Source organism: Pistacia vera, unplaced genomic scaffold (assembly GCF_008641045.1).
Source record: "Pistacia vera cultivar Batoury unplaced genomic scaffold, PisVer_v2 Contig329, whole genome shotgun sequence".
NCBI lineage: Eukaryota > Viridiplantae > Streptophyta > Magnoliopsida > Sapindales > Anacardiaceae > Pistacia > Pistacia vera.
The window spans coordinates 166,747-177,705 of NW_022196145.1; the positions used below are offsets into that span (position 1 = coordinate 166,747).

The window sequence follows — 10,959 nt, forward strand, 5'->3', positions numbered from 1 at the left end:
CATATAACTATCCATGAGTTAAAACCTGATGTTTCATGTATAAACCTATAGTTTTAAGAGACTGGCCTTGACTTTTGTTGATTGTTATGCAAAAGCCAACAGCAATTGGCAATTGTCTTCTTTTCAATCTAAAAGGCCACCTCATATCTGCATTGGACATTACTATTCTCGGGATCATGACATTATGGTCAATATTTTATCCTGTAATAATCTCTGCTTGTATGCACCAGTTTCCAAGATGGGTCACGATCAGTCTTGTTCCATTACAAAGGCCATCTGCTTGATTTAAATTACACAGTACCATAATTGGAACCCTAATTTTTAATTGTAATTCATGTTTCGGCATACCAGAGCATATCAATGTGTTCGAGAATTCAGTTGGGTATAGGATATCATCATCGGTTGACATTCCCGCTGCTTTGCAAGTTGTATCTGAACTGTAGTATGTCTTCCCTTCTGATGGCAGTTTCTGAATAATTTACTCATGTAATTCATGAACTGTCTCATTCTTTACTGTTAGAATTGTTGTCTCCCTCATGTACTCATCATTTGTTACTTGTTCACACAGCCTTGGGAAAACAATATTGACAATTGTCTCTTGTGGATTACAATCTTCATGCAGATATAAATCATCAGGAATTTCGATAAGGACTTCATCTGCTGATTCATTTGTTTCCTCTCTAATTTCAAGAAACCATATGTCAAAAGAAATTAAATCATCCAAATCTATAGTGCCGTTATTACTGCTCTTCAATCTCATATTTCTATAAGTTTCAATACCATGATATTCTCCCAAAGATAAGAAGAACATAAGCATGCCTACATTATATCAAATTTTTGCCCTTTTGGAATAACAGGCAAAATTTGTTTGAAGTCGCCACCAAGAGCAACAGTCATATCTCCAAATATACTGTCAACATTTAATTGGTTATCCTCGCTTAGAATTGTTGGGAGTCATGCATTTTGGACATGGAAAAGGTGTAGAAATGATGGATGCAAGGTAGAACACAAACATAACACATAAGCCCAAAAAATTTCAAGGTAAGGATGGAATATTACCTACTCCTTTGCTATTCAACACTTGAATCTTCTTTCTTGGAGTCTTAGTTCTTCAAGTGAACTTGAAGAACCTCAAAATGTGATCCACACAAGTCAAGGAAAAGAGAGCCGAGAGAGTGAGAGAGAAAATGAGAGAGTGATTTTGTTTCAATTCCTTCAATTCTATGAAAATGGTATCACACTTGGTTTATATACCATAGGCACAAAGTGTAATTTTAAATTGTCTTGGGAAGTCCTCAAACAATTTAAATTAATCTTGGAAAAGAGCATTTATGTCAAGTCCTTGGTTTTATGGTTAATTCATAATTAGCCCAAATTTTAATCCCATTAAATATTCAAACTCTTTAGAATAAAATCAATTCACTTTTGTCCCCATTATTGAATCCGATTCAATAATAATATTTAATAAATCCTTATTACCCTTGGTTAGTGCTAGCTATCCATGGATAATCATTTCTCGCCAATACATTAATTAGGATGCAACTGTTTACGTCCGAACATCATTAATCTGATTAATGATATGTATTACTCTCTCTCCTCGAGCTTGGTTTTATGTGTGACCATTTTGGTTCATTGTGATCTAGCCGTGGGCCCAAATTTTGATATGTTTCATTGTAACTCATTATAATCGAAACTCCTACTGATTATGGTAGACGTCTAGCCATGTTCTATAACCCCTAAACCACAATGAAGTGTAAACTCCAATGAACCTATTCTGATTGTACGTATCATGTAGTCAAATCCTTCCATTATCTAATCCCGATTAAGAATGATTCATGGTATGTCAAAACCCTTAACTTAATCTTTAATCAAATTGTCAATTGATACAATGGAACTCGTCAACATGAAACTACTTTTCATCTAACATTCATTATACTCTAGCTAGAGATTTCCCTTTTCCAATGTTTATTGAAATTCGTCTGGGAACTCCAGATTGGACTATTTTGAGTTAACGGATCCCATCTTGACCATCACTTATCCTCGCACATGAATAAAATATGACCAAATCAACTTATTACACAAGACATGACTAGTCTCATGCTTATACACCATATGAACCATATGCATCCTATGTTGAATCCAACCGTGATATCTCAGGTCTAAGGATCAGTGGTACACTAGCACGATCCTACGATGCATCATTGACCACATCCGTGTGATTCATTGTAATCGGTCGTATTCGATAAATAGTTCACTAACCGTTTATCTATGTTAATGCCTTAGTGCCATCCCTCTTATAATCACCCACACTATTATCATCACATGATATTCAATGGAGACATTTAGCATGCCTATTATGCAATGTTATTGCCCAATTAACATTACTTGCATACGGAAATCTTTGATGATTTGATCTTCTGAAGATCCGTGTCATCCGGACATTTCACATTCAATATTAAATATAATATAATATAAATGAAGCAGAAAATCAACATGTGAAATAAAAACACTTTCTTTTATTCATAATACATTTACAAGATATAATGTCCTGAAACCAACAACACAATTGGTTCCTAAGGCATACACTAACAAGAATATCCTTCAATGATCTGTCAAGAGCTTCAAAGCAATGCCTATTAGCCATAGGTGCTTCATCCCAAATTATCAAAGAAGTTTTCCGAATATGGTCTGCTAATTGTGTACCTTTTTTATATCACATGTACTCTTGTCAGTGATATCCAAAGGTATTCGAAAACATGAATGTGTTGTTCTTCCTCCAGGTAATAACAATGCAGCAATTCCTGAAGTTGCAACAGCAAGTACAATTTTTCCTTTTGATCATAACTTGCTTATTATTGCTGACCATAAAAAAGTCTTGCCTATTCCACCATGACCATACACGAAGAAAGTTGTCCCCTTTTTATCTTCAACTGAACGAATGATTGAATCATATATTTTCTGTTGCCCTTGATTGAGACCACTATACAACTTATCATGCAACTTTATATTGCTTTCAATATCATAACTCATCTCTTCAGCAATTAATCTATCCTGTGTACTTTCAAACTGAGAACAATTCGGAATTGGAATTCCATGGAAATCAGTGATTTTTTTCCCTCCTTTTCTAATCAAATCTTCAATTTCAATCAGTGCATGATTTTGTAGCTGTTCATCAATCAATTTTACTGCTTGCATTCCCATTTTCCGTTTCAGTATATATGCGATATCTTCAGATAGCTTAATCGCATTTCTTCTCCATAGATCTCTAGGACTAACAACTTCATTGAATAATATGATCATTACGAATAGTTGTCGTAACTGATTTCTGGAAACCCATACTGATGCTTCATCTAAGTAATCATGCCATTCTTTATCATCATCTAGCAAACCTAATGCATAACATGCTTCTTTGAAAGTTAGGTGTATCACTCCATTAACAGTTCTAATATCTACAAAAGGATGTCGATCCTTCAACTAAATTTAGGAGCATTCTTAAATAATACTTCTCACCACTACCGGGAAATGCAAAGTACATCTTGCCAATACATCTTCCATTTTGTCTTTCTGTCCATTTTCTTTCTTTAGCATTCCAGACCCATTTACTTGGAAAATCAACATAAGTCAGTGATCGTGCATGAGGATATTGTTGATTGCATTTCATCCACTATGTCAACTTTGTTTGTGTAACAAATCTGCTTTCCAAATATTTGAACAAACAATTATCTGGATCAAAAATCACAGTTTGTTCATTCTCCAAGTGAAATGGTAATCTTTCAACTGCAGGTTCTCTGTAATACATGTCGAATTTAAATATCCTCCAGCAAGCTTCAATAGCAGATATATATCTGTAATTTTATATATTCATTTTATTAATGTTATATTTATAATATATAACAACAAATAGTACTATGAAATTATAAAGTATCTGATTGAATACATACCTGCAATCAAGATAAGCTGTAATCTCGTCTATCATTCCAGAATTTGTGGATTCAGAATTTGCTTCACCGTTGGTATTACGCTGTACGGAAATTGTAAGTATGTCAGATTCTTTGTTGATGTATTTGAAAAGATACTTGATTGATCTATGTTGATTAAGGATCTCAGTATTAATATGGGCGTCAAACTTAATTAATAAATTCCTATTGTAAGGAACAACATATTGATTATTAAGTTTGACACCTGTTTTCTCAATAAATGCGCCAGTATCCCGTCTCCTGTATAACAGATATCCTTCATCATCTACTGTTGTGGTTGTCAAAAAATTTTTTGGAAAATGTTTTTGACACTTTCCTTTATGCATACAGGGGGAATTTCTATTTGCATCACCGCATGGACCATGGATCATGTAGTTCTCAACAGCAGCAAAAGCAATTGGATCAGTTTCTTTATCAGGTATTTCAGCTCAGATCATATTATCTATTTTTGACACCGAAGGATTCTTGTACTTAGCAGTAAGGTAAATCAATATATGTGCATGTGGAAGTCCTCTTTTCTGAAATTCAACTGTATAGATAACTGCAAAACAATAATATAAAATGATCAATAATAGTTTATATAAAATAAATATATATAATAAATGGTCAATAGACCATTTGTTTTTAGTAGAATATACATGTTATTCATCAAAATACTTACTTGCTTCAGTTTCTCCAAAATATTTCTCCTGTTTAATTACTCTCATCAATTTAAGCAATTTTATCTAGAAAACTCTGCAAATTGCAGTTACTCTGCCTTCTTCATCACATTGCCCAATAGCATCCTGTATATGTTGAATTTCTTTCCATTTTGGATTACATGTGAACGTCAGACAAATATTAGGATATCCATGATTTCTGCAAATTGCCATAGCATCTTGATAATTCTGAACACGATAATGTAGATTTACCTATCTGTTGTGGATTTACATCTCCATTTGAAAGAGCATCCATTAATCCACTATACAAATCGCTTCTTAATTTTTTTCTGATTTTGCCTAATCCAACGAAATCTATTTTCTTCAATAGCCATATATGCATCAACAATATACTATTGTAACAATCTGCTAGATTTCATCAATGTATGACCTTCATTTAATCTATACTGCAATCAAAATGCATAAAATTGCCTCACTGTTAATCTTTTCCTTGCAGAAGATTCTTTGTCCCCAAAATCTCTATGGTGAATATCAATTCGGTATCCATCTTCTCCATATGGGGATAAAATTGGATAACTTAATGCCATAAAACTTGGATGCAAATCACTGATTCTCTGAAGACCATCCTTTGAATGATAAACAATCACATCCTTTCCATGTTCAGACATGCCAATCTTACCAACTATTAGACCTGCAATTTCAGATGCAACTGGCAAATTGTACTGTCTTCCATCTTTTGCTCTATGATTTTTTAATCGTAAATGCATTTCTGGAATATAGTCTGAATGGATGTTGTCTCTAGCAAATCGGAAAACTTTAACCAATTCATTGGTCCTATCTAGCATGAACTGCAATTCTTTCAACAAATCTTTGTCAATGCAGCTGTTATCTACATAATCACCCATAAAATTGTATCTGTGATTGGTCTCAAATTGCGTGTCGTATATGTATAGTTGTGCAAACTTAGGTTTCTTTCCAGTAGGTGGAAGCAATGATCCTATACGATGGTAATTCTGTCCACAGAGTCTAAAAACAAACGCACCACTTCCTTTGTTGATTTCGTGATCAATTTTTCCTCCCATTGATGTAAACGAAAAAATCGTATTGTACATTCTTATCTTGTTTCTAAACTTAGCTCCCTTTGATCCACTTATTACATTCAACAATTCTTTCAATGGTTCAGGTGGTTGTTTTAGTAGTGGTAACTCAACTTTGCCATCCATACAACATAGCGAAAAAACAGGAGACCTTGGATTCCTGCTTTTGATAGTGCGTTCCTCGTACCATAAAATTTCCCCACAGTATTTGCAAGTATAGGATGGTTCACCAAAGTCCCAAGCCCTTACATGCACTGATCACAAAGAAAAACAAATCAGAAATCATTAATATTGTTAAAAAAAAAAAAAAAAAAAAAGATGTTTGATAATACTTAGAATAATCACAGTCATGTTTTTCTGATGGAGTAACATCTACATTAGATTTATTTTTTTTACGCTCACCAATACCTGCAAATATATATTAATTGCATCAATATCACTATAATCGAAGGATTGAAAATGTTTGCAAATATTTGTAAAACTGAAGTTGTCATTTTTTCAACGGAGTAATCTTCTCATTGGATTCTTTTGATACAGCTTGTCTAAGAGCTGCAAATTTTGTATCCAGTAATTAGATAAATATCATCATAATCAAAACATTATACGTATTTGACAATATGATATTTCTTACCTCTCTTTATTTTTAATTTGGACATCCTGAATGCTCTATTCTGTTTGAATTTTTGTTTCTCTAATATGTCATCTGGAATTCAGAATAGTAATAATAACATAATCAATTTGATATACAACAAAGAAGCTTACTTGCCGAACAATGTTTTGTTCAAAGTATGTAATGCAAACAAAACATTGTTCGGCAATGATTTGTAATAATTATCATCACTAAAACAAAATGAAGTTTGAATGTAATATGACCATGAATGAACACAATTGTTCACTGGAAAAATAGTTCAGATTTTGTACAGTCACATATTAAATTTCACATTGTTAAACATGAGATCATTCGAAAGCAAAAATGTGCAAACCTAGTTTCTAATCAGTAACAAATATCACAAGTAAATAACATAAGGTAAAAGCAGTAGAGAAAATGAACACAAGGATTTATAGTGGTTCGGTAATCAATTAGATTACCTACATCCACTCTTCAGGATAATAAGAAAACATTCACTATGAGAATAAAGGAAACCTTACAAAGATTGCAGCTCTCTCCTTTACACAAAGAAAACCCAAGTAAAAACCCTCTGTAATACACTTGAAATCCCAATTGTTCCTCACCTCTCATACATACAAACAACTAGAAGTTAATCAGCATTTTATACACAAACCAAAGGAAAACAGAAAAGCAAACTAAGGCCTACCAACACCGTTTGATTCCATCAACAATTGACAAGGTTCCAGCACATCCAATTTGTAATAACCTTTCTCTCTCTGTAACCAAGAGAGAAAGATCTAGAATGGATGTAATGACTTCTCTCTACTAATATGCTCATAAAATATACTTAATAAAAATACATGTATAATTAATAGAAAGTAGTTGGGCCCAAATTTTTCTTTACTTAATATGTACACTCTTTACATAGTACAAAATAACATGTACAAAAACTATCAAAATGGTGGACAGTGTAGCCATTTCTCTCCGCTTGCCAACTTCCATCCGACCGCATCCTCACATATTTCCTACAAAAACATAGAAAACAACGGCATGAGCACAAAAATGCTCAGTAAGTAAATCATCTACTCCGCTATCCCCATGCATCACCCTTTAATTCTTTCCTTACTCTACTCTTTTTTTTTTTTCTTCTTTTTGTTTCTCTCTTGTTCTTTCTATTTTCTTCTTTGCTTCTATTTCTCACGATTCTTACTAATTCTCTCTCTCTCTATTCTTTCTTTCTTTCTGTTCCTTTCTTCTCTTATTCTTACTAATCATGATAGAAGTCACGATAACAATGCATGAATGAAATGTACATGCAGTAATGCATAGGAATGCATTCTCTTTCTTCTCTTTTGTTTTTCTTATTCTGTTTTCCATTTTTATGCATTTCTTTTCTTTCTATTCTTTTCTTTCTATTCTTTTCTTTCTTTTCTCATGCTTTCTCATTCTTTCTCATTCTTATTCTTTCTTATTCTTATTCTTTCTTAGTCTATGCCGATCGAACTTAGTTGATGCATGGATTTGGAACCCTTGGCCATGTGAGTGTATTCTCTCTCTCGGGTATAGCCCTCATCCTCATGCACTCTCGCGGGCTATACCAATTCTTCTTCTCATTCTCTAGCCGCTCACTGAAGGCGGCGTACATGTGGGTATATTTTGCTTATCACTCGCCGGTTCCCCATCGCACAACCTATTCTTTTCTCTTCTTTAGCACTTTTCTTCTTTTATTCTCTAGTGCATATTCTTTCTTTCTCTTTATTCTTAGAGTGCTTTACTCTCACAATGCATGATTCTTTCTTAAGTTATTACACATATATAAATATGCATATGGATGGCTCATGCTTAGAATTCTTTCTTAAATGCACTCATGAAATGCAAATATGCAATGTTGCGTAAAATTAAGGTTCTATACTCATACTCATGCTTCTCTTAGGTATTTCATCAAACAATAAGCATGCATACATAAACTCTACCTTAACTATAATTCTACTTCTTTCTTAAACGATCCAAAATTTGAGTAAAACTCCCTTGAATCATTACAAATCCTGCCAAGGAAACACACTCCAAATACTCTTCTCAAATTCTTTCTAAATCCATCCAAACTTCCATCAAATTCTATCAACACAACCAACCCGTTTCATGGTGGAAAACCCAACCATGAACCATCATCAAACTCAATAACAACTCTATCTACTCATCTCAAGCATAGAGAATTCATGCAAGATGCATATAAACAATCTCTACACATCATTCCATCACTTAAAACTTAGCTTAGGTTGGATTTACTTACCTTATGTTTGAGTAGTTTCCACTAAAGCTCTCTACTCTTGTTGGGCTCAAGCTTCCTCTTAAACCCTAAGCAAAAACTTAATAAGGATTCAACTCTTACACAAATAAAACTCATATCTAGAGCAAGGATTCTTACCTCTTGTTGCTTAGGATCAACTCTTTATCAATTTCTAACTAAAAGCCCTCAAAATCCTTGGAAGATTGAGTGAAAAGTTGAGAGAAAATGAAGGATGGAAGCGGCGTTGGAAGAAGAGAAATGAGGGGGTTTATAAGACTAAACCCTTAATATCTCATATTATAAGCACTCTTTCCCATTTTACCTTTACACTTTCTTAGAAATTCCAACTTTGCCCTTTAATTCTTTGCAATCACAACCCCAACTCTAATTTATTCTTCATGAAATTTTCTTACATTTCACTCCCCACTTTTCCTGCTAATTAGGGGTAAAATGGTCACTTTGCCCCTATGAAAAATTCTCTAGAAACTTCATGAAGAATTTTAGCCGACTCTTCGCCGCGGCGAAGACTGTTTCTTCGCCCTAGCGAAAAATTACAGAACCTACGTCGTCGCGGTGAAGATTCTTCTTCGCCCCTGCGAAGTCTGTAATTCCAAATTTTCCCCAAGTCTTCACCAAATTCAGGGCAACCACTCAACCAAACCAACATATCACTTCAATTAAAGGCCAATCAAGCAATATTAACACCATACAAGCTTAACTAAGGGCAAACAATCAACATTAAGGGGAAAATGAACAAACATGAGCTACGTACCTCAAGTGGGCGTTACAATGGAGCACACCCACAATCGACCCAAAGAAACCTAATTTAGATTAGGTTACATAACAATCATAGGAAATGCCACAAATTCCCCTTTGCTTTTCACAGAATAACTTTGACCACCCAAGTTCAAAAGCTGACTTCCACGTAAGGCATAAGTCAATGCCATGTCACAACACACATAATAATACATAACTGGAACAAAATATTGCATGTTAACATGACCACATCAATTATTATTAACAAAGAAGCATATTACAATATCACATTTCGCAATGCATAATGTTAAGGAATTTATCATCTTTGATTTGATGTTGGGATCAAATATTCTACAAACCCTTTAGTTTAGACTGAAACCTTTGTTTTTTTGAGCGGCAAAGCGAACAGAAATCAAAGGAACAAATAGTACTGCCAACAATTTAAATTTAAACAAAAAATGTAACCGTAGATTTAATAGGACGTGATATGATTATAAAAAGTTTTAAATCTATCTAAACTGATGCATTAACAAAAGCGTATAAATATATAGCAATTAAAACTTTTGATACGAATAGAAAGTTTTTCTTAGAATCATCAAATGTATGTAATTATACAAAATACTCTACATGAATTATATCTACATACATTAAAGTTTTTTTCTTGATTAAATTCTATATAGGAAACAAATAATATCTGCATGGTTATTAAAAAAAATAAAGATACCTTGTTTTTCTACAATGTTTTTTCTGCTCGAAAAACCTTTTCATTAGATCTCCGTTTCAGACGTGGATTAAGAACTGGAAATCATAAATGTATTAATCAAACAGGTAAGATGATAATAAAAATATTATAATTTCTCCAAATTGAAATATTCATTACCTCTCTTTCTTTTTAATACAGATATTCTGTATTCTCTATTTTCTTTGCATTTTTTCTTCTTCAATATTCTATCTGCCATTCAAAACAATAATGATAGCTTTGTTAGTATTTTACAAAACAAACAACTTATTTATGCATATATGTTCTACGAAGTAAAGTTAAATGTAAACAAAAGAACATTTACCTTGATTTTCAAGTACATTATATCGAATATTGTTGGTCTGTTCATATTGATCTTTAACAATTTATAACAGGAAAAAAATTAGGAACAATAAATATTAATACAGAATTCTCGGAAAAATAAATATAACAATAGTATTATGTACTTCTCTTTCTCTTCACTTCTGAAATATTCAATTTTTCGAATGTCTCTGATACTACATCCTTAATATCTTCATCACCATTATCCATCATCAGGTTTTATAACTGGAAAAAAAAATATATATATATGTATATATATTAATTGTATAAATTATTGTCTAAAAAAATAATTTATGATGATATTGTTGTTGGTATATATATTATTGAATAACAAGGTTCGGTAAATGCATCTTGTAACTTTGACGAAAATGAAAAAAATAAATAAATAAATAAATAAATAAAAGTTGAAGTAGTAACTTCTTTACCATTGTTTGATTTAGCTGTCAAAATAGTTGAATAACAGCTTTAATTCTCAAACATTTTATCATTGAT

At 32.7% G+C, this 10,959-nt stretch overlaps 1 protein-coding gene across 1 annotated transcript; it reads right to left on the reverse strand.

Moving 5' to 3' along the window:
- Positions 1 to 478: 478 nt before the first annotated feature.
- LOC116137522 lies at positions 479 to 4,931 on the reverse strand. Its single transcript, XM_031423225.1, has 5 exons — positions 4,889 to 4,931; positions 3,942 to 4,386; positions 3,718 to 3,845; positions 2,880 to 3,449; positions 479 to 819 (listed from the first exon to the last, which is right to left on the reverse strand). Exons 1-5 carry the CDS (start codon positions 4,929 to 4,931, stop codon positions 479 to 481), a joined length of 1,527 nt encoding a protein of 508 aa, XP_031279085.1.
- Between the last annotated feature and the right edge of the window lie 6,028 nt (positions 4,932 to 10,959).